The following is a 26,049-nucleotide window of genomic DNA, read 5'->3' as shown; positions in this document are numbered from 1 at the left end:
AACGTCAGGAGAATGGCACAACGATAAAATGCGAGCGAGCGAAGCGAGCGAGCTCGAAAATGTTGGCATTTTAGAGTAAACTAAAAATGTAGTTTTTAGCTACATCTTTTCGCTTTGCAAATTAAGGGGGGGGGGGGCGCACCGGGCGCAACTGCTGGCAACTACTGGCAGTAACATCGGGAGAATGGCAAAGCGATTAAATGCGAGCGAGCTTGAAAATTTGACATTTTACAGGCAAAAAATTAGCGTTTGTAGCTATATTTTTTTCGCTTTGGAAATTAGGCAGGGCGTACCGGGAGCAACTGCTGGCAATTACTGGCAACAACATCAGGAGAATGGGAGAAATGCGAGCGAGCGGAGAGAGCGACCTTGAAAATTTTGACATTTTACTTTCAAAAAAAAACTTCCGTTTGTAGCTATATTTCTTCGCTTTGGAAATTAAGGGGCGGCGCACAGGGCGCAACTGCTGGCAATTACTGACAGCATCATCAGGAGAATGGCATAACAATTATATCGTCTGTATCACTTCAGTCAATCAATTTTCCTTACAATGTTTTTGTTACCCCAAGGTTCCACAATTATGTTTTCTCAATTTACTTTGTTTTGAGTATGCGACCTTATTCTATGTTACCAAAGAAAGTGAAATGTTTATGTTCTTTTCAAAAAATGAAATAAAGTTTGAATTGAAGTGATCAAAATGCGAGCGAGCGGAGCGAGCGAGCTTAAAAATTTTGACATTTTACAGTCTAAAAACTGCCGTTTGTAGCTATTCCTTTTCGCTTTGGAAATCAAGGAGGGGGGGGGGGCGCACCGGGTGCAACTACTGGCAATTTAAGACTGGCAGCAACATCAGGAGAATGGCATAGCGATTACATACGAGCGAGCCGAGCGAGCGAGCGTGAAAATATTGGCATTTTACAGTCCAAAAACTGCCGTTTGTAGCTTTGTTTTTTCGTTTTGGAAATTAAGGAGCGGGGGGGGGGGGGGGTGGCGGTGCGCCACTGGTAGCCAAGGATGTCGGTTTATGTTCATGATTGGGGGAGGTATGACCAGCGAGGGGGCGTCGAAGTGACCAAGCGGGGGAAGGATGTCCAAAATCTGCACTTTAGAGCATCCCCTCATTGTTTGTGTGCGTGTGCGTGTGTTTTATACATGGAAAAGTTGGGAAATAGGCCAGGTCAAGTCTTATTATTTGCAATGCAAGGCATTTTAATATAGACTATAGTATGTAAAGCAACATTCAGTGATCTAGCTTTGATATAACGAAGTGTAAGGTACAGAGATGTTCATTCTACATCACATTGCGCAACATTGTAGCGACTCTTTGCCGTTCGGATGTTCTGAGTACACTGCTCCATCCTCCTTATCATTCAGAATGCCAACCAGGAATCACGCTGAATCACAATCTTTTGTCGGCTCCGGGCTTTTTGAACAATGTTTCACATTATTGATGCCTCTTTAATTATGGTTGAAAGAAATCTTTTCTTGCTCACCCTTTCATGTCAATTTCAAAAGCAGATTACTAATCCTTCAAGTACCATTTTGATATTTTTTTTTGGTACCAGCGGAATGGGGGAGGGGGGCACGTGCCCCCCAGTTACGCCACTGATTGGAGACCTATAACGGGGGAGGAGGGTGTGGGCGGGGTATCTCCCTCCCATGCGACGGAGCTTTTGCATTTTCTGAATTGATAATCCGTTGCACAATGAATGAAATATACCTTACGCATACAGTACGGTCGATAGATATATAGTAAACACAGAATGTATAGCATCAGTGCTGCCAGAGCCGGGGTGCGATTGTTTTTGTTTTGTTTTTGTATTGTTTTGTTTTTTTGTCTTTTTCCCCCGGTGCAAAATAAAAAGAATAAGAAGAAAAATAAAAGAACAATTATTTAGCGTCCATCACAGCGTGAGGTCGCTCGCAGAATGAAGCGTGTTTTTTTTTTTTTTTAAGGTTCTGAAGGGGGGTGCGTTCGCACCCAGCGCACCCCCCCCCCCCCCTGGTGACGCCCATGTGATTGCATTGAGCAATGTAGATACACAGAAACATAAAATAAAATACAGCTGTATACAATATTTTTCAGTAAACAACAGAGATCACTGAATGCAGGAGACCACCATCGTAAAAATCGTTAAGAAATAACACCAGCGTACATAACTGAGTAATTAAAGCATATCACATGCAAAGAGGTAAAATCCAATAATTCCACATGAAACATCAGTATGAATTCAGAAGTATTTCGTATATTTTTGTTCATTTTATTGAATTGTAAAAAAAAAAGAATTAATCATATCCAAATTGTTTAACAATACTAAAAGAAACTTACAGGGATGGTACAGTATTGGTGGAGATAAGAATTGGGCTTTTAACTTTTTGCGAGATACCAAGAAAACACTGATAATATAGTACAGAGCATACCATTTTAAGAGGAATTCAAAGTTTATTTGATGAAAATCGGGTTTGGAATGACTGAAACATCAAAAAACAAAGTAAAACAAAGCGATTGTGATAAAGTGTGGGTCCAACACTTCATTAGAATCTCTCTTTTTGGATATCTCAGCCATTTCAAACCAATTTTCATCAAACAAACGTTGAATTCCTCACAGAATTACATGCTCTTTCATATTTCATAGGAGGTTTCTCATTATCTCACCAAAAAATGTTAGAAACCTGAAATCAGGTCTCAACCAAAACTATACGATCCCTTTAAGAGGCAAAATATTATTGGTGTGGGCAATATGTCTAAGGCGGGAATAACTACGTGGAATGTGAGAGTGACATCTTAAAATGCATTGACATTGTGCAAACAAGTTACCAATAGTAACGATCATGGGCTCATTCTACACGTTGACAAGCTTCCCCGAAAGTGGCGCCGTTTGAAAACTTTTTTTTTTCTTTTTCTTTTTTTTGCTGTAAAGGACCCGTGTTCATTTACTACTTAGTCACATGAAACGAATGTATGATTTGTGATTATTGTAGCAGCTTGGTGGAAACCAGTCAGCTGCGAAAAGTTAAATTGTCAATCATGAAAAGGGTTAAATGAGCAATTTGTAAACGATTTAATGAATAAAGAAGAAAGATTTAGCGTCAAAATGCGTCAATACATACAGTGGTTGGGTCTTATACTGCGGTACCCACCATTTCTTTTTGAATACGGTTGGTAGCCCGCTGCCCCCTCCGGCTTTAATCAACACGTATTCTGTCATATGGTATCATGAGTTTGCAACAGCTTTGTCAAGAAAATTATCAGATTATTCGATTTTAACCCCTCCTAGAAAGCTTAAATCTAATGACTTCCAGCTATATCAAAGAAGCCATTTTGAACAAGAGGGTGTCATCCTATGTTTAATTCCTTCATTCCTGGATATGCTTATCACATTGTTAGGATCAATGAATTTGATTGGAGCATTGTACTCATTTCTTTACTGGCCGTCTTTTAGACACGTGTCCTACTACCCACCCCACCCCCCCCCCCAAAAAAAAAAAAAATAATAATAATGAATAAATAACATGATGGCTGCTAGGCCCAACGTAATAATGTAGATATACATATATATATATATTTTTTTTTTTTTTTTTTTTTTCTAACACGAAGTTGGCTAGCCGGCCACTTGTCGCTGGTAGGATTGCATCATGGGCGAGGGAGTCAGACGAGGAAGTGCCGGAATTGACAACAACGTGCGTGAGTGAGTGACGCTAAAACGAAAGAATTCGTCGTTGTTCACCCTGGACTTCCGGCCAGCCAAAACCGCATTGTCAAATCATTTCACGACAATATCTTGTGGTGCAATCTATGCGTATGATGATATATCATCATATCCCGACAGCTGGAATCGACGCTGCCCTTTTCTAGTCAAGTTAGAATTTAGTTAAAAAGGGGACTGAGCTTTCGATCCTAGATTCTCATGGAAATCTTCTTCAAAGGTAAACATCTTGTAAAGCTACGTAAATTTTCCAAGTGAAATTCCACTTAACGTTAATGTTTATTTGAAATGATAACAACAATTAGAGTTGCAAAGTTTCTCTTCGCTGATAAATAATAGCATTGGTATCTAAGTTATTGACTAAAAGGGATTTCCGCTTTTTTTTTCCAAACCAATGATCGAATTTTGAGGGAATGACAGGCGCATCATCATGTTGTCTCTAGTGATTGTTCCCGATGTCACTGTGTCGTGAATAGATAACTGTGTCAGACTGTCAATTCATAATTTCTGCAACAAAATTCCACCAATCCTGCATAGAAGTTTGTTGGTAGGATGGATATCTAGTATGTTTGGTAAAAATGAACCTTTTGATGTGGATATGCACCTGCACAAGTACGTCATGTGGCTCACCAACGAACGAACAAACAAACACGCACACACATTAACACCCTGGCGACTTTATGAAATGAATCATCTTCACGTGGACTAGACAAAAATTATTACAATATCAAGCATATCTCAGTATGATGTCAAAACAGTGATGGAAAGGTAAACCTATGCTTTTGATCATAGTTGATTTGTCTTTCAATAATCTTTTGCTAGAGTAAGAGGAGAAAGCTACCTCACACCTGACGTTAGTAGTCAAAAGTCCGCGGGAATCAAAATAAGTGAAAAGTTTATGGACTGCAAGTAGTTACTTCTTCATTGCTTTCTTTTACAACAAAGACATTGGCACGATAAAGGCACGGAGACAAGATTAGAGACAAATAGACTGCGATAAACTGTAATACACATGATTTTAATCTCATGAAATGACGCTATATACAAGTTACATAACGAATGACTTTCGGCTGATTCAGCAACCATCATATCAAAACATACAATTATGTGCTTTGTCGATGTTATCTTTGGAGGTATATCTGTATCAATGGTCACTTTAACATCTTTTCCATTTGTTCCTGATCGAATACGATTTTTTTGTTCATGTTTCACTTCCATAAATGACCAAAAAAAAAACAAACAAACACACAAACAACAACAAAAACGACCCCCCAAAAAACAAACCAAAAACAAAAAACAAACCCCACAGCATTTCTAATCCAACTGGAACATACCTTGATACATATATTGTACAATACTGAACGGGAGCCTTGTATTTTCGAAGAAAATTCCCATCAATTTTTTGACAAAATTTCTACGTGTCAAAAAAATCTGACAAGACAAATAACCGTCAGACGCTATCGATTTAGTACAAAAAAAGAAAAGAAAAAAGAAACAGATTGTACTTTGCCCTATACAACCGGGGCGACATTGAACTATTCAGGCCTTTACGTTGATTTGTACTCCCTGAACTTCATCACGTCAATTTACTGTACAATATACTGGATATAGAAAGTGCATATATCATAATCTTTGTAAAGAGCGACATTTCAGACTTTGAACGCGATCTCGTGACTTGGACTACCGAAGTTCCCCAGTAGCAGCAAGTGGATTGACAAATTGCCTCACAGCAAAGTACTGTGTCAGATGAGATAAAGCCCCAAGTAGACACGGCCTTTGGCCCCCCAAAAAGCTTGAGCACTATTGTTCCTCATACAATACATTTGAAATAATCTGTGCATTTTTTTTTTCCCCTGGAGTAATATATCACTGTTGTACCATATTCAATAAAACTTTTGAGAGGTGAAAAAACCACCACAGTTCAGGCTGCTTTGGCGTAGAGGCATTCACACACAAACACATACATACCATCCCCAAGCAACACACGAACATACACACACACACACACACACACACACACACACACACACACACACACCCCAAAAAAAAAAAACCCTAAGAAAAAACTACCTTCAACAACGGTGCGAATAGACCACACCAACGCGTCTGTGTGGTTGAACTCTTAATGTTACAAGAAATTGTTCACTATCTGTCTCTGTCTTAGTTTCTCTATCTCTCTCTCATCTGTAACAATGACTTCACACATTTTGGTCCATACTGAATGCATGCCACAATCAACAAAGGTATCAGTTATACAGTAGAAAAATAGAATAGGTTCAGTGAAGGACGGATAAAAATTCCACACATGCTAACATATTGTGAAGCACTAATAGAAAGTAGCATCCAGGGCCCCATTTCATAAAACAAGGTGCTATGATAGCAATTCTTGTTAGAGTACTACAGTAATTACAAGAAACCAGCTTCCTAACTGGCTGTTGCTATAATGGGAAGTTGATTTTCTAGCAAAACTTGCTCTCCCAACATCTTTTATGAAATGGGGCCCAGGAATGGCTGGATGCCTGTTAGTGTGCTAACTGCACCATAAGACACTCATAACTCAATACAATTGTATTCACATACAAATTTGTATCATTTAGTTATCTTGACATTGTTGTACTGCACCTGGGGGGGGGGGGGGCAACTTTCCCACAGATTCTTATAATACAAGAATAAATTCACAAGATAAAATTCATGAAACAGAAAGCAATCTTTTGGAACCTTTTTTTTTTTTTCTAAATACCTTTGTTCTTTAAAGTAGACATCTACACACAGATTCGTCAAACAAACCTCACTTGATCAGTTTATCTCCGTGATAATACTTGGAAGAAACATATGCAAACAGGAATGCAAAAAGGGCATAATGAAATGTTGAGATTTCGTCAATCAAGGCTTCAACATGAAAACATACTAATATACAAAGTACAATTATGTATACATACATTTTTTTTTTCTGGAAGCACATATTTAGAGACCAATATTATATATATATATACAAGTAAATATTTTCTCCATAAGGTGGCTCCAGCATTCCTTAATTTATTGAAAAAAGTGCCCAAGTCATTCTTCCTCAATAATTAGCTATAATGTCATTTTTGAATGGAAAAAAAAATACTAATGACATGCGAAGTGCCAATACTAAATGTTGAACTTAGCCTTCCGTTTTACCTTTGGAGAATAAAATCTTCCTTAATTGCAAAAAATAAAAAAGAAAAAAAGAAAAAAAAGAAACCACTCACTCTTCCTTGTCTAAAACCTCATTCACTGTGGCCTCCCCCAACTCTATCAATTGTGTTAAACACCCCAACTCCCCTCCTCCACACACACCCTACAGCTTATCCTGAAACTTACAATCCTGACTCATACAATTTTCAGTCAATGGGAAAGAGACTACACGGAATTACATCAAATAACAAGGTGATATGATGTAAGATGCTTTGAGTATGTGGTGGTTTTGAGTACATGGTGGGCAGGTGCTACATAAAACACCACACCTATTACCGGTACTAGAACTGAATGATGTGCCTGTGAAAGACAAGGCATATTGCTATGATGTAGGTCTGTACAAAACCATCAGAAGCAGCATCAAAACATGAGAATCCTCACTCAATCATTTCATAAAACAAATAATGTACGTCTCATTAGAACGAGGTCATTTATTCTGTAATATCCACTCATCCATGTAGATTTGAAAGAATCATATCTCCATGGCTGATCAAGGATAGCTCAGCTTGCTCATACACAGAATATGCGACTAAAAAGAATGAAGGTATTCACTCATTAATCAGTACAGAAACACTCAGAAGGGTATTTGCATATTCTTAATCTCATTCATGAAACTAAAGTAATTGTACAGTGCGATGCAAGCTGATCATGTGCTTTTTAAGACCATGCTGTATTTGTTTTAGACATCTTTAAACGCTTTGTTTCCCTATTAATATAGTGCTCAAAACATCAGGATCAAATTGCCTCGTGCTATGAAAGTGAAATGCCAACACAGTCAGACAAAACTGAATAAACATTATTAACATAATATACATTATTTGATCTTCTTGAGATTAAATACTGAAATACTGATTCTCCTTGTTATCCTGCCAAGTCCTATATCAACTGTACAAAGTGTAATCAAGTTACATCACTTTCTCTCTTCTTTCATTGCTGCATTGACCAGGTACTGCCTGAATCCTGCACTGGTACAAGAGTACAAGGATTAAGAGGAATTTTACCAAGTCAACACATCTTTGTTCATTTCCACGGATTGACATTATAGCTGTCATTAAGGCTGGATTGAAGATCATCCCACACAATACACTTTTTGGCTGCACTCAGATGAGGTAAACTTGAATAAAAGCTGACATTATAACAGCAGATCTTCCAGATAAAAAAAAAAACAAAAAAACAAAAAAAACAGAATCATCCTGATTTAATGATAAAATATCACACAACCCCTGTATTCCTGTTGAACCAATAATTGGTCAATTTTTTTGAACCCCAAATGTCAAAACAACCACACAACATTCAATCTTTTTTCGACTTTCTCGAGATATTTACCAGAAATCCCCTGAATATTGAACATGAAATAATTGCTATCTGTGTTTTTTGTTCAGTAATGAATATATAAAGACATTACACTTCTAACCACTATTTGGGATTTTATGCTGAGAATCTGAACACAATCATGTTGTAATTACATGAAAGTAAAAAGGGGGGGGGGGAGGAAGAAATCAACACAGCACTGATACCAAGCTATCAAGTACAAAACAAAATGATGTAAACCTGTCAATCACATACAAATGGAATGCATGTTACATGCAGTACATGCAAACGAAGACATTCCCCAATACTTCACAAGAGAGCACTTCAGTTCTGAGAAAAACCTCTCTTGCACTGTCCGCATGTACAACAACTCTTCTTCTTTGTTATTCTCTTTCCCTTTTGATACATTACATACATGTATATACAATAGCTCTGCATCCTCAGTTTCACTTAAAGGCATATATACACGTAGTGCGTCTGCCGAGGAAGTATTGATTGTTATATCTGTCCGTGGGTCACCATGTTCTGCAAGCGTTGCGTTGTGGAGCCATCAAACTGGAATGCCTGGAGATCGGTTTGAAGAAAGAGAAGATGTGCAAAAAACTGATGGATCACTGTACGATCTATTCCAGTACAGACAAACACTGAATAATTGTTGGATAAAGGGGAAACTTACACACATCTATCAAGTAAAGGTTAAACAACAAATGTAGCACAATGTTGCACCAGGGGGTAGGAGAGTGGTCTCTCAACCTTTTTTTTATCTCTCTCATTTCATTACTTTAGTGACTACTGAGCAAGAATAATTGACATGTATAAACAACACAACATTTGTATGTTAATACTGTAGCAGGTTTCATTGATATCGAGGAGGATGATTTGAACACATATCACAATACAATGTATAGTGTAGGTAACTGGAAATTTCTGCCTTCACTTTTATTACATAAAATTCCACAGAAAGATACCGGAATTGTTGGCCAATGACAACAAAGTACATACAAATGAATGGGCAAAAGAAGGCTAACAGCAAAGATAGGGAATGAGTTATTCTCACAACCTGTCCAAACCAATGAAGATTTCAAGCCAATGTAGTAAACACACTGTGCTTCAGCCAGGTAGTTCAAGTAGGGGAGGGGCTAGAACTCACCCTGGAGTAATACTTCTGTGCTAGTGCCTTGTCTTTCTTAACGCCTTGGCCGAGATGGAGGCATCTGGCATAGTAGAAGCAGCCCATGGCGATACCCTTGGCGATGAACACAGGCAGGCAGTCGGTGGCATGGGACAATGCCACAACATCATCCAGTTGTGACACTCTGCCATACAAAGGACATACACAACAATCAAATGACCAACCAACTTATGTCCACACCAGCCCAGCACATCAAAGTTACATTGATATTTGCCTCACTTTTGAGACAGATTTGGATTCCTTTGGGTTTTGATGCTTCCACTCTATTAAATTTTTCCTTTTTTGGAAGCCTCTACATGCCCATGAAATTTCACATGTATTAATTCTGCTCATTTTTTTTTAATTTCATCATTTTGATATTGTGCAGGTTAAACTAACAATCCACTACAGAGACACATCACAAAAATTAGACCATAATTTATAATTTCATATCAAAATATTTTTGACTTCTCCAAAAGTGTAGACATTTCTTCCTGTGACAGCAAAATCCAAAATTCCCTGTTTGTTCAGTGATGTTCTCAGACAGTCTGTGACATTGACAGTGTATAGCTTTAATTTTGACTACACACTAAAGTTTCACTATCAATATGTCATTCAGATCACACACTCTAACAAGCAAGTCCCAGTATAATCAAGGTATCAATCATTGCACTAAGAAACCTGGGCGGTATTATGAGACATGACAGTGCTTACAGTGGAATTCCATGCCATGGTCACATTAACTTCAAACAAATGGACTACAATTATATGAACAAACTGAAAGAAATTTCACCCAATTTGGACATGAAATACCGTAGGTAAGTCATAGAATTTTGAAATTTTGCCCATTTCCTCTGAATGCAGACAGTTTGGAAAAAGCAATGCTGTCATATTCTCACATCTTTCCAATGGCTTGTAAACAAAAATATTATTTCAAATACAGTCACAGTTTTGGTTGACGCTTTGGTAACTGCATCCTCTTTCCCACTGAAAATCATAATTTTGAGGTCATTACAATTAAGAGTATAAATGATGCAGATGATACATTTAAGTCTTTCATGTCAAACACAGTATGAAAAAGTATAGTTCAAAGGGAGACATGAGGTGACGACATCCATCACCTCTGCCGCTTTGGGTGCATGGTTGCCACTCATGTGTCTTATTTGTGAAATCATTTGTGAGAAACTTGAAAATTCATAACATTCCTATTTCAGGTTGGATTTTGGTGAAACCTAGCTGTGCCATTCTGTCTGCCCAATTCTACTCGAATTCATTAAATCCAACCCAAACAATATGTGGGGTCACATTTTAACAACAGGAGTAGTATCATTCAGCTCCTATGTGACTTCAACAAAAAAAAAAACAAAAAAAAAAAAACAAACAAACAAACAAAGAAAGAAATGACATTTACTATGCAGATAATGTACTTAATGCTTGTAACATCCTCTATATTGCTTGAAAAGAAATACTTCATACATCTGTTCACTATTAACAATGCAGGGGTGGATCCAGGAATTCCGTAAAGAGGGGGCGCGTTTGCAAAATTAAAGGGGGGCACACGCACCCCTCCCCCATTTTTTTCTTTTTATTTCTTTTGTTTCAACGAAAAATAAATGGGGGAGGGGGTGTGCGCCGGTTGCGGTCCTCCCTGGATCCGCCACTGCAATGAAATCATACAGTCATACATTTGATAGCAAGTTTACTAAAAAGGGTTTCCAGTAGTGTGTAAATTTGTGTGGGAGAGGGAAGCTTCTTTTTTTTTTTAAATAAAAGATCTCATTTACACTTTGTTTAGTGCATTCTTTGACATGAGATGTTCGGTTTTGTATTTGTTGTATACATTTATGAATTCAAGTGGAATGTAAACCAATGAATGAAATGGAAAAAAAAAAAAAGACGGGAAATGTAACTCTGACAGAACTTCTACTAAGACATAACAATCAATCAGTCCAATATCAAGGTCACAAATCCACTAATAGGAATTAGGTCATTGGGAAATCTCTACTAATAACATCTAGACATCTGCATCAATTGACATCCTCCAACACACACACACTCCAGCAGACATGCTGATTGGCGATTGAAGCATACCTAAAGTAAATGTACATTGTAATGAGTCCAGCTTTCCAATTCTGATGTCCCTAGTTTCGTTCTTAAAGAAATGATCTTACACGTCAAACATACTCATGAAAGGATTGAAATGCAGCATACAGCGCATTATCTATTTTGTATACAAGAGTCAGTGTTGCTGAAAAATCACATGTGCAGGCTTCATAATAAGCATCACAATATCAGGATTATGAGCAAACCAGTTGTTGACAAAGATGAGACGAAAGAAATTAGGACAGCCTCAAGCACTCTTTTTAGGGGAAACCCCTTGTACATTATTTTACTGCACATGAAATATAATGAATGCAGTTACATTAAAGGAAATGAATGACAAGAAATTCATTAGGGAAGTCATCTTCCTTCCATTTTGTATGACTCGCAGATTGTGATCCAAGTGATATTTTCAGCAATTATGAAAACACACTAAACATAACAGTTTGTTGCATCAACCCATTTCTCAGTCCTCATTTTATCTCAAACTTCTTCTTTGCTTTTCTTTTTTTTAACACCAGCACCAGTTAAAGCTTGTTCAATATGTGCTTCATTTGAAATCTAACAGTCAATTACAAAATAGCATCAATGCTATCTAAACTGGCAGCAAGTACTTCCTTTTCAACAATATGTAATCAGGCATTTTTAAAATCCTGTCAACAATAAAAAAAAAAAAACAATTCTAAGAAATTTGATAAAAACTGAAAATGAGGATAACTGTATATTTCCCCTTGAGGCAGAAACTTGTGTAATAATTATGTAATCAGTTGTTGACCAGGATTTGACAATAATATCACTTTGTGGTTTACACACCAAGTGCAAATTGATTACTACACAGAGCTCAGTGTAATTAGATAAATTACCATTTCAAGTGGCTAAGCCTGTCAAGCGTAGTAGCATTCCTAAATCCCTACATTCCGGTTTCAATTTCTTGCTGTGCATTGGCCATTGCAGACTTTGTCTTCTATGCATCGAGCACTTCCATTGTCTGCGTGCAAAGGATGCTCACAACAAAAGCTACTCAACACTCTCGAAGGCTGGGCAGCAGTTGCACATGCTCATACTATCGAGTTCTTGTTCCTGGAACGTGCAGTTTTTTATTGAAGGCCACACTTTTAAGGAGAATGATGTATTGCGATTCCAAAATAGAAGCATATGTTCATCATTGCAACAAAAAGGAATTTTCTTTCCCCCATGTGGCAAGAAACAACTTCACACAGGTTAAATGCTGTGGTGTCATCAACCCATTGTTAGCTCAGAGGGAGCTTATTACTTGCAGTCATCCAGTTTCCCAATCGTAAAAATTAGCACGTAATCCATTTTTGTCGCAATTAGGACTGCTCTATTACTAGTGATTATTATCTCAAGACAAAAATATAAAAAGGGATGCCACTAACATGATATCAACATGAAAGAAAGCTTTTTTCTCCCTTCACAACACCTTGCCCTCTTCCACCTAAGCTGATTTTTTGGTTCTCATCTTTGATTTTTTTTTTTTTTAATTTGAAAATGGCATTACAAAGCAAAGGAGCATGGGTGAATGTACCCGACAATGTTATGTTTGCGCAACGAGAAATGACATTTCATAAAGTACACACATATGTTTGCCTTGGAGAGTTTATGGTTAAAAGTATGAGCAAAGGTGACTGCAAAATAGTACTCTTGGAGGCACTGAGGCTGATAGTTTCAATCAGAAAGTCATTGATGCAATTAATATATTCTGTTAAAATTCCACCTCAAAATCTTTCAGTTACTACCAAATAAATTGACTTTTTTTTTTTAACATTTGAACATGGCCTTTCATTTCATTCCAACAATTTAAAATTAGGTCAGCAAAAGAATTCTTGTTTTATAAATTGCACTGTGTCACACCAAATGCTGTAGATAATTACCTATGCCAAGGCAGGAGGTTATGTTTTCATTTGCACAGGTTTGGTTGTTTGTCTGTTTGGAAAACAACTCAGAGTTGTGAAGGCATTTGAATGAAACTTGCAGGAAAAGTTGATAATGACACAAGGAACAGATGATTAAATTTTGGTAGTGATCCAGGAAGCTGATGAAGTAATAAAAGGCTTCTACACTGGAAAACTGAGTGATTTTCAGCATGCGTGAAATGGGAGAAATGAGCTGCTTGGCAACGGTCTGCACTTTCGGAGTGCTTTTCTAGTTATACAACTGTAACTGCCTTGAAACCTGGCAACTCCTCTACAATTCTGCTGGTACATTTAAACTCCAGAGCAAATCTAAAAAACAACAACAAACAAACAAACAGACAAACAAAAAACCAATCAATCAATTGAAATGTATTTTAAAGGGTTAATTATTGTTCCTTTAAGTTAGAATTCTCCAAGTTTATTGTCCGAGTTGTGAACTTCTGATGAAATGCATTTGGTCAAAAGGAAAAGGAATTGACAAGCATGACTACTATGTGTTTTAGAGGCTCACCATTATACCTGTGCTGTGGAGTGGGAAAAACAAAGGAAATGACAGCTAGAGGGCAAAAATATACCGTTTGAACATAGAATTGTATGGTAAGCAAGAACACTTCTAATAAGGCTCTCTCTCCGGACAGCTTTTCTTTTTTTTTTTTTTTTTCATGTGATCAGCAACAACAAACACATTTGCTTGAAAGCTATGTGATGTGTAAACACACTCTGCAAATGTCAGACAGGCACAACTTCGACCACCATGGCACACTTGACTTCAAATGTAAGAAGGCAGTCTCTGTTCTCATTGCATTCCACATTGTTTGCCAAACTAGTCCGGTCTGGTAATGGAGAGTTTTCTTTGTTTCTTTCTTTGTACAATCTTACACAGAAACATATTTCCTAAAGCTAACAATGGCAGCTACTCTGATTAAAGGAGAATGAAACCAAAATATACATTAATGGATTGAGTGAATTCAGCAACATTACTGTAAAACATGATATATTCGCGGCATGAAATTTATACGAATTGGTGCCGACAGCCTTCTTTGCGGCATGAAATTTCGCGAATTGCCACTGGCATTCAATGCATATAGTGTAGACAAGAACTTTTGCGTGCATTGTAATTTGGCGAATCTTGGCGCTCGCTAACTCCGCGATATTAAAATGCACGTGAACATTCCTCGTTTTACAACATCAGTGAAATTTGAAAAAAATTGGAGAATCCATTAAAAAAAAATATTGATTTTTAAACTTTCAGTGCTGCCATCCTGAATGACAAGACTAGAACAGTTCATGTCACTGCAGGACAACAATATAAAGAAAAATTTGTAGAGAATTCAGCATATTTTCATTTTTGCTTTCATAAAGCAGGGAAATAGTACTACCCTTAACATAACTTACTGTTAGTAAACAAGTCAACAGAATATATACTTTTTTATTAAAGAAATTAAATTTTGTGGAATTCTCTAAATATTTTCTTTATATTGTCCTGCCATGATATCATAAAGTGTGTAGCAGTGCAAAAACTTATAAGAGATTCTGAACATATGAAAGGATAGTTTGATTTTCCTCAAACTTCACTATGTGTTTAAATTGCTGCAAAGAAAAGAAGAGTCTGAAATAAATGATGTAGCATTTATCTCATATCAGGGACATGTTTGATACTGAGTTATGGAAACAAATCAGCTTGATCTTATGTCTTTTTGACATTTTTTTTTTTTATTGCAGTTAGTCTGATTCTGAAAGCCATCTTTACATGAACTTCGATGAATACCAGCAATGGTTCCCAAACAGGAGTGTCTAAGTCACAGAACATTATGACACAACATTCAGGTATAAAAGACCAAACATTCTGATAAAGTCTTTCTCATTAGTCACTACACACAGATGAGTGACAAATTCAGGATTAGGGGGAGACATATGAAGAAAATGAGGAATTCCTTGACAGCTTCAAAATCTTTCCCACGAGAACATACCTGGCTGCCAACTCAGCTGCTTTGGTGTAGAGTTTGGTGGAGTAGTAATGGGCGACGAGGTGGCCAGTGGCATAGATGTTCCCTCTCTCCGATGCTTCCTTCAGACACTCAAAGGCGGAGTCAACATCTCTCTTGCACCCCTGTCCAGTGGCATACAGGACACCCAGCGCACCTGCCGTACAGAAGGCACAAGAAGGTATAAGGGTTCAATTTAAATTACAGAGTCATCCCTTTGTGCGAGTACAATTCTAGACTGGTGTTTAAACTTGAAGAACTTCTATAGCAGTGCGAGGAACAAATAGCAATAACATTGGGAGCTGGATCTCATTTAGCGCTCAGAGCTTCTGTGGTTTGTTCCCTCAGCAGTTATGGGCGCGGAGCACCCACAGCTCATTGGCACCAGTCCAGCGAAGAGCTCCTTTTTTTTTCAATGTAAACCTCACTCCAACCACAGATCATACACTTTCACAGCCAATGTTCTGCAAGTAATTGTGCAGTTCTAATCTACCCCCCATATAATTTCATGAAATGTTACTTGGTGGATATTGGTGGACCAACATCAGTACACAGTAAAATAAACACTTGTTTTTTCAATGGTGATTATGGGTAAGAAGGCGTGGGAGTTTGCTGTTAGGATTGCATAAAATGTCACCATCAAACAGACAAGCAAAGCTAAAAGCCTTCCTTAAGTCTTGAAGTCTATCAACTTCAACACATCTTTATTTGGGTGGCTCTTAACCTGTTGAGGATGAACTGATTTTGCTATATTACACATATTCCATATTACAACTACCAAGTATCCATGCTTTGACTGTCCAATAGAAGGAGGGGTGGCTACAAAATGCAATATGCTTCCATCAATCTGTTTTTGGAAGTTACATTGTTAACCATCTAATCATCATCCAGACATGATCTTACCATGATTATCTGTCATATAGGATCATACACTGTAATTTTGATAGAGATAATGCACAAGTTTGTGTATGTGTGTGTGTGTGTGTGTGATGTAATTCATTCAATGAAAAAAGCCATGAAACAGTTGTGCAGTGACCGCAAGTATGTTTACAGTGGACTCCTGTTATAACGAAGTCCGCGGGACCGGCAGATTTCTTTTGTTATATCAAAATTTCGTTATAACCGAACAAATGAATAATAAAGATACATAGATAATGATGTGGCCTGAATATTCACTTCGTTGTAACCGGATTTTCATTATAACCGTGCACTGAACTATTAAATGTACATGCATGTGGCTTATAAAGCCAAAGAGCATGACCGAACCTCTGCGAGTGGACTGCCAGTTACGACTTTAATATAGCCGCTTCTGTAAAGCAGGGCTGACTGGAGGAGAATGACATAGGAGGGGTTCCCCTTGCCATTTAGTACTAACCACTTTCAGGCGAAGGCTCATATCCTTACCAGGGAAACCAAATTTAATGTTTCCACTATATGATCAGAGTTAAAGAGCCAACAATGTGTCACAAGAGCGATCATGATCATACTTGTTCCCACTTGCATCCGCATCTAAGAATCTTACCAGCCAAATTAATGATGGCAACACAACGATGACAACAACCCCTCCCTACACACATCAAGAAGGGAACAAAGAAACATGAAGCAAACACACACAAGAAGACAGATACTTTAGCCTATCTTTCTCCTATCAAGACTGGTTTCGTTTAGATGTACTTTGAACAGCAATTTCACTAGGTGATTTTGCATCTGTGCTTTTTAATGTGCACAAAATAAGGTAAAGCACGCTCAAATTACTTTCATGTTCATTAACTGTTTACCTCACATGTACATGTATGACCGCCACAGCGGTCTTATGAGCATTGCCATCGTCTCATATCACGGGCATAGGGGAGATTGTGAGCATACATGTACTTTGCACAATAGCACTCATAGGTCTTACTCCTGCCGTTCTTTCTGGCATGATCTATGATATGATTTCCCCCCTCTCTTTCTCTGTCTCTCTTTTGCTCTTTTCCAGTTTGATGTCTCCTGACAGCAAACTCTGAAGTCCCCATTGTGATGTATAGATGTGATTGAAGTTGTTGATGAGGCATCTGGCCAATAAACCGAGTTTCGGTTTGCGTCCCTGAAATAGCACGCAGGCATTGATCAAAAGACCCATCCTGGAAGGGGAGTGTCGATATAGAGCCAGAAGCGTCAAAGTTCCGTATGGCTGGTAGTGTCTATTATAAGGCAGTTGTGTCTGAGGCACGCGATGCAAAGATTAATTAGTAAACACAGAAAACAAGTGAAGATACTTGAAAGGGTCAAGTGCTTGCACACAGAATTCACTATCACTCTCTCAGACTAGCATCATACACTGGAATTTTGATGATGCAAGAGGAGTGTTTTATAAGAGAGAGGGACTGAGTGAGAGATGGAAAGAGACTATGATTGAAGGGGAGAAATAAACAGCACAGAGAAATGGGAAAAGGAAAATAACTGGGTGTAAATTAATGAAAGAAGCTATACATATCGACATAAAAATGTGATATTAGACATTAAAAGTTCAACAAAGCTTTGATATTTTTCAAAGAGTTATGGTTATGTAGGTGTGACCTAAATAGCCCTGTGTATATATGAAAATCTTGTCCCTGATGTCTTTTTTTTTTAACCAGTAGACATAGATGTTTGGGCAACAGGACTACCAAAGTCTTGGTTCAGCTCTACAATTGTCATAAAATTAATTTGAAGCAGAAGGATGACACTGAAAATGGGAAAATTAGTGATCAGTGTGATCTTTGTATCCACTAATGAACAAATTGATAAAAAAGAAAGATGTATGGTCCACATATAAAGTCTTTAAATCTGACAACATCTTCATCTTGAGATAAAGTAAGAAAAAAACTGCAACAACACAAGCAAAAACAGAAAGTTTTGCAAAAATATAAACTCATAGCTCACACAAAAGAATTATACTTCTGTGGCTTAAAATAAGGAAGACTAGCAATATCGGAATGCATGAATAAAATTGTCAGCAAAATATCAAAAGGTAGATTCCTCTCTAAATTGAAGAATTTATTGAGAATGTCAAACAGCCTTCAATATATTTAGTTTTGTATAGCCCCAGGTAACAAACTGTTCATGAAACAATAATTGTGCAATGTTTGTAGACCACATGTCGTTAAAAATCCTAGTTACGTAAATTCAAAATAAAGCAACACAAATGACTACATTTGCACACATGCTCCTCCAGCATCCCAGCACTTAGGAAATAATGTTTATTGACATTTCAAGATTTAATGTTACACACCAGATACCCTCATTTTTGTTTCTGTTTCCTATCTGCTGAATTTCATTCGAGACAGATTTTCTTAACTGGATACAGACTGACTTTCAATTTCCTTTATTTGACAAAGATATTACTTTTCTGCATCATAATGTCATTGTTTCTTCAACATCTCAACATACATGCATTTCAGTTGGAACATGGAAATTGAATGAACTGTGCTAGATGTTCATGGCTTAACATTTTTTCTTTCAATGTACAAAACAGAAGAAAAAAACTCATTTAAAGAATATCAAGGTCACAAGCAGGATAACTGTCTATATTGTAAATCCTGCACAACTTTTATCTGTGTTTGAGTGTTTGTGTCACTTATCGTCATAACACCACCACTCATCATAAACAATTTCTCTAAGCCCACTTATATGTTTGACATGTATGAATTGACAATAGATATCCATTGATTCAAGTCCAACCTCCATGCTATGGCTTTTAGGGCCACCTCAATCATGCTGTTAATGCCTGATCGTTTTGTAAGATATCTCCTGTTTACTTTAATATGGTTGAATAAATGTAAATCATAACCTTGTCAACACTTGCTTAAGAAGAATCAAAGTCAACTGGCATTGTGTTTCGTGTATTTGTGAGGCAAGGAATCTACCCACGCTGACTAGCAAATGCACTACTGACGTAAGAAAAATATGAAAATACATCATACATACACCATTTTCCTCAAAAGATCAAATGCTGACTGTATGTTTCATTTCAGGCGATGTGTTGACCTGAAAATCATGACAGCATTGTGCAAGACAGACCTGTGATGGCTGCAGGGATTCCCTGGATCAAATTATGTGCATATGACGTTGGCCCTATTAACAGCTACCGGTGTTTTGTCAAAAAAAAATGTGGGGGGAAAAGTCCACTGGTGCACAGAAGACAAATAGACATTGATCTGAATACACCAAGGAACATCAGCTGCAAAAGAAAACAAACAAAATCGATAGGACCTTCACATATGTACAATACACACGCAGAACACATTTGTTCATGCTCATATCGGCTCAACTACATGAACTACACACGGGTATGCAGACTTCATTGTTTATGAGCCCGCAAGAGGGGAAACCCACCCAAACACAGCCTACTTAAAGGGAACCATCGCATTATTGAAGACTTACGTTTATCTGTGTTTTTTTAACCTTCTGATAAAGCAAATGCCAGTTTTATATTGATGGTGCTTAGAGTATCCACGGAGTATACCGTCGCTGTGGTAACAAGACCTTGTATCTGCAATTTTGGTGAAAATGACTTTTTTGAATTAATAGTCAAATAATGGGTTAAGTGATGTCATGACCAAATCCCAACTGTCTTACTCCAAAAATGAAGCCTACCACAGCATGTCAAAGGAAAGGCTATCCCATTCGCTACAGTGCTTTGGCCGCCATGTTTTTTTGGCTCTCCTGAACATTTGACATTTTGTAGATATGAGGTCTTGTCACCCCAGCGACGATACATTTCATGAGCAACTCTGTCCATTTTAAAGTGTATCAATACAGTGCACTTCCTTTATAGCAAGCATGGTTATATCAAAATTCTTGTTACTATTGCTATTGTAAGTATAAAAATTTGGTCCTTTAATTATCATGTATTTATTTTTACATACTGTACAGTTCAGCTCACTGAAATTTTGATAGAACAAAAGAAAACTCCCCTGTACCCCGGAAATGAACTTTGTGACATGAAAAAGCATTAAGAGGTACCTCAAACTTTTCTCTCCCCTCCAGCTTTTCGAAGAACCTAGCTTAATTGGTTACTTTGTCCATTCATAGGATCCTCACCATTCATCTAGGAAACTACATTTGACAACTTTCCAAATGTTTTCTACTGTTTGATGTTGTAGACCGCGCTTCACTTCCATACACTGACACTGGATAAATGTAATAATGAATCACCCATAGCTTTAATACCCTCCATTCCAAGTGGCCTGTATCAAGAATTTTCTCCACTTTGAAAATGCTCATTTCTACACCTGGAGCAACCTGTCAAGGTACTGCCAAGGCAGTTGAAGAAAAGAAATTGTTTTGAGTGTAGTGTTTTTCATTTTTATATTGCATATTTGAGCCTCCTTTTTACCTGGTAGATATAACCATGCTTTCAGTCTTCTGACAATTAATTGACAGCTGCCCCTTTTGTTTACTCTCTGCAACTACCACATCCAATAGCCTCTGGAGGTCCTCTATGTGTCATTTGTATAGTGCAGGTTTGTAATGTTTTGGCCTCCAACCCTTATATCCCTCTTCTTTTTCCAATGATCTGAGCATTGGTTTGCTGTGGTAATTAAAAGCTCTGGGGACATTATGCACCCCTGCCTTACTTCCCTTTCTATATTTGTATATTTACTGCATTCTCCATTTATTCTGAGACACGCTGACTGGTTCCAGTGGAAACTTCTCAGCAGATGGAGGTCCAAATATCTTCAAACAGTTCTATGTGTCTTACATTATTAAAGCCTTTTGCGTAATTAATGAAACATACATAAACATCTTTCTGGATTCCTAATATTGCATTTCTAGTTCCTGTTTCTTTTACTAATCTATACTCTTGATTTCTAGTCTCTGGTGATATCCTACTGTGTACTCTATATAACAAAATTCTGAGAACAATCTTTGTAAGTCTACTGCACCATATTTCTTGGGCAGTGCAATGAAAACAGACTAAGCTAGTTCTTTCAGAAAAATTTCATCTCTGTAGATCTTATCAATGGAATCTGTTTTTCAACTTCATAATCCTCCAGAGCATCAATCATTTCTATTTAACATCTGGACCTGCTGCCTTGTTCTTTCCCATCATGCTTATTGCTGGTATGACTTTAGATTTTAGTATTCTGGGGTCTTCCATATGTTCTGGAAAGTTTCTCTCACATCATGAAATAGCTCTCCTATGTAACACTGTCCATCAGTTCAGAACGAGATCTTTTCCTACCAGCAAGTTTCCATGTTTTGAAGAAATGCACTCCGAACCTGTACAGCTTATCTTCCTGCCACAGACTTCATTAATCCTCTTTTACACATCATAATCGTTTCCAAAATGACCTTCTATTTTTGCTACATTGATCATTCAACTGCTTCAACTGCTTCTTCATTCAAATGTTTTTCTACATTTCTTATTCATTTGGTTGTTCAATTCTGTATTCCTGTCCTTGTCTATCTCAAATATGCTATTTATTCTCCACCAATGACATTATCTCTTCTGTCATCCACTTCTGATGCATCCTTTTTTATTTCTTTGGTAAAGTCTTTGGGGTTTGAACTAAAATGTATCTTGCCAACTTGAAATCTGTCCCACCCCCTTCATCACTGAGATCTTAGACACTATTACTCACCTGGCTGCAATACTGAAGTTGAAATTTAGGCTTGGCTGGCTTTCCAAATTTCAGCTTTTGTATGGTTCTTGCTTTCTTCAATTTTTTGAGGTTGCATTAAAATGTAGCTGCCATAGGTATATCATAAGTGCTACAGTCAGCCCCTGGATAAGTTTTAGGAAACTCTCACTGCTCCTTCAAAACCGTTTTTTGTTTTGTTTTGTTTTGTTTTGTTTTTTTAATGATTAACTCTATCTGGTTCCTTGTGCGATCCCCGGGGCTCTTCAAGGTATATAACCTTCTAGGATGCTCTTTTTGACTGAGTATTTATGATAATCATGTCCTTAGACTCACAACATTGCACCCATCTGTCTCCATGATTGTTTCTTTCTCAAAGATCATGTTACCCTACTGTCTTACCCTCTCTACCACTGCCCACTTTGGCACTAAGATCTCTAATGATGATGGGATTTCATTTGTCTTGTAATGGAATTTAGCCTCTTTCATTAAGGTCTCATAAAAGGCATCAATCTCCTCCTCTAAGATCTGGTTGAAGGCATTGATCTCCTCTTCTGTACTCTCTGCTATCAGAGCATATACTACTCTGATGGCTAGATGAAAGGGGTGTCTCACTTCCTGAACTAGAAAAGCACTTGTAAAGTGCAGACCTCTGCCAAGCAGCTCATTTCCTCCCATTATTACACAAGCATGCTTAAAATTGCCCCATTTCCCAATAAACAAGCCTTTTGTTTACATCATCTGCTTCTAGCTACGCGGCGCCTTGCTGGAGCAGAGCACACACTTTATAGCGCTTATAAGAACCATAAATATGTGCAGCTTGAACTCTCAAGTTCATTGACCCTATCTGCAAAACGATAAAAAATCTTTCGATTATCCATAAAAATTGCCGGATCACTACCAAAATTGAATCATCTTTTCCTGCAAATTTCATTCAAATCTATTCCCCACTTTTTGAGCTATTTTGCAAGCAGACAAACCAACGCCGATGATCACTTAACCTCCTTCCTTGGTGGCGGTAATAAACCAACGAAACCATCAACTATAAAGTGTCAATGTTTGACCACCTGTTTTCATTTATACCAAGTATATTTACACTGTATGTTGATCCTTATTATTTCTTGCTTCACATTTTCTCAATTACCACTTTTGGTACACGTACAGGGTTCTGACATTCCATGTTCCGATTCTGACGGTACTTTTGTTGCATACAGTCGCTTGATGATGACCAGGATCCACCTGCAGCACATGAGAAACCCTACTGGGCAAGGAACCCCTTCTCACACGGATCAGTCCCCTTCATCCTGTTATCTACAATCCTTGAAATGAGACTATCATCCACAGTCTTGCCCTTGGAGATTTGGTGAAGACACTCTACTTTGCCTTCTTCTCGGCAGTCTGATGGCCATCAATGGGATTGCCAGTAGAATGGCCATCATGCAGTAGATTCAAGATCTGCTGTTGTCTGATGCTAAGATCTTTCATCAAGACTCCAGTACCACATGACTACAGCCTAATACAGGGCCAACTTATTTAGGAGGCAGCTAGAACTCGCCTTTATCACAGCATGTTACTAGCGATACACATTTTTTGAATGACTCTGTAAGTGTCACACAACCAAATCCACTGGCTCCATTGGCCTTGTGATTGCCCTTTAGTCACCTTTAAAGACAGGCGGAGTTTACATGGGGGGGGGGGGGGGGGGGGGGATGCTCCTTTGACGAACCACACACCAAGCCAGGCTTCATGCTTATTGCTTCTAAATTATCTGGGCCATTGTATCAGTAATAGTAGAGCATCAGCTCCATGCATGCAGATACAATAGGTATAGACTTAACTATTGTATCATGCATGCATATGCAATGGTTTTGACTGGGGGTGCATACAAGGGCCAGCAATATAGCTCTACATGTATGTTCACATCAATTGCGTGGAGTGATGTATTGTTACAGAGTGTCAACCTGGCAAGTCCTTTGTGGAGATGGTGGGAATCGATGAGATAAAGATAGTCATGCTCTATGTATCTTTAAATGGTGTATGGTATCTGCAACAAATCAAAAACAAAGTCCTAACTCGGCAGTACCTACCCTGTTTAACTGTTGTATTACTTTATACGTTGCATGCATTGTGCTTACTTTCAGAACCACTGAGTGAGAGCACCTGGAAAGTGATTTTTGACTGCACATTTACAGTTAATATCTAAATCATCACTGTTGTAAAGAAAGAGTTACATTTCACACCAATGACATGTTTTTATAATCTTCCCAGATTAGGGTGCTCCTTCCTACCAATTTGTAATATTGATATGATCCATGTTCCAGCATATCTGAATAATACCACAGACCAGTTTTGACACAGGAGGTGCCCATAGGTTATCGGTCACCTGACTTACTAACACTAAAATGGTCACTTTGATTGTAATGAGTGGTCTAAGTGTGATCATGATTTTACTGATGTCTTGTTTTTGTTGCATTTTATAGCTTTTTGTGTTTCTTGAAAAGCATGATGCAATTAAGAACCTGGAAATGCAGAGTAGTTAAAAGAAAAAGGGTACTATAGACTTTCTAACAGTTTACCTTGTGACTCTACACTTCCATTTCCTGTCGCCTCAGAGTGCCAGAAGAATGCCTAAAAGAGAATAAAATCAAATAAAAAAACAAACACAACCATTCAGAAATATGACACCTTAGTTTGTTTGAAGACAAGACAAGTCACTTGGATTCTACATTTTCATTGATATGGACCTTTCACAAACTAGATGACAATGCAGCAGACAAAAATGACACAAGTATTGCTTTATCTATTCTTTCAAGGAAACATAAACAGACAATCCCACCCCCACATATTACATTGCTGATGTGTTTGTGGTCAAGTCAGCATAATCTCTGCAGCATGTTTCATAAGTTAAAGATAGCTTCATATAATAAATAGAACAGATGTCTATGCAAACATTACCAATGTATATAGTCAACCATTTATTATTATTTTTTGCTTAAAGACAACAGGTATTTCTTTTATATTGCCATCACACTGACAAAGCTATCTCACAAAACCTAACCAGAGATGATAATGCATAAAAAAATACTGGTAATTTTTCCGTTTTTTTTTATAGAGGAAACATGAATAGCTGATCACTACCTAACATAGTAAGCATGTGGGCTGTTGACCAAGTCAACATGATCTGTGTAATACATTTTGAGGAGGTTTTATATTTCAGTGTTTCCTCACCACAAATACTTAAAAAAAAAACACACACACACACACACACAAAAACAACCCCAAGGCAAATACCAAGTAATGTCTTGCCTGCATATATGGCAATTTCTATATGTGATCGTGCACCACAAAATGAACAAAAAGTCGCACACACTGATTTTGTGTGAGGACTGAATATAGGTGAAAAGGGTCAACCGAGCCGATGTTGACTTTTTCATATTTTCTGAAAGAGCAAGTCTTCTTCTACATTATGATAAAATTTGGGATCATAAAACGGGCAGGAAAGTGTGCTCTTTAGCCGTTTTTCTGGAACATTATTTGGCAGAAAAGTGTGATTAAGTGTGTCTTTAGAGACCTGTTTTCATTTCTTAAAAACCTTGTACACACTCTTCACTTTCAAGTCCTATAACTTTTGAAGGGATAATGCTACTGCTTTGAAAGTTGGCATTAATTAAGGTCAGAATGTGTCAATAAGGCACGATCAATTTCAATTTAATCTGATTCTCCCTTCATTGTTGTTACTCTGTTGGTTTACATCCTGTTTTTTGTCTCATTCATCGCACAGCCAGCACGGCCTGGTAAAGATTAAGCGCTTGAATAGGCACTGTACTTCAGAGCCTCTTTTCTCAGTTCACACTTTTCCTGAGTGTGTGCACCTTTTTTCCAATATTTAAATAGGTTAGGAGAGTCAAATTGGTTTGAGTTATACATCATTTTAAAGCTAAAAGTCTGCTCTTTCAGATTATGCTCTTAACTGAAATTTCATGTCTGGCGACCTTTTGTTTGTTTTATGGTGCA

At 37.7% G+C, this 26,049-nt stretch overlaps 1 protein-coding gene across 1 annotated transcript in view; it reads right to left on the bottom strand.

Moving 5' to 3' along the window:
• Nucleotides 1-8,125: 8,125 nt before the first annotated feature.
• Nucleotides 8,126-26,049, bottom strand: part of LOC139727885 (LRP2-binding protein-like) — a 34,094-nt gene continuing 16,170 nt past the window's right edge. Inside the window, exons 5-8 of the mRNA XM_071638858.1 lie at nucleotides 24,612-24,663; nucleotides 15,416-15,587; nucleotides 9,391-9,556; nucleotides 8,126-8,804 (exon numbers count right to left, since the gene is read on the bottom strand). Coding sequence (XP_071494959.1) covers nucleotides 8,739-8,804; nucleotides 9,391-9,556; nucleotides 15,416-15,587; nucleotides 24,612-24,663 — 456 coding nt within the window. The 3' untranslated portion in view covers nucleotides 8,126-8,738. The remainder of the gene's footprint in view (nucleotides 8,805-9,390; nucleotides 9,557-15,415; nucleotides 15,588-24,611; nucleotides 24,664-26,049) is intronic.

This window comes from Diadema antillarum, unplaced genomic scaffold (assembly GCF_040938485.1).
Source record: "Diadema antillarum isolate AM-2024a unplaced genomic scaffold, OU_Dant_1.0 seq00000158_RagTag, whole genome shotgun sequence".
In the NCBI taxonomy this organism is placed as follows: domain Eukaryota; kingdom Metazoa; phylum Echinodermata; class Echinoidea; order Diadematoida; family Diadematidae; genus Diadema; species Diadema antillarum.
Note: the sequence above shows the minus strand (reverse complement) of the source record. Positions and strands in the feature narration are given on the sequence as shown.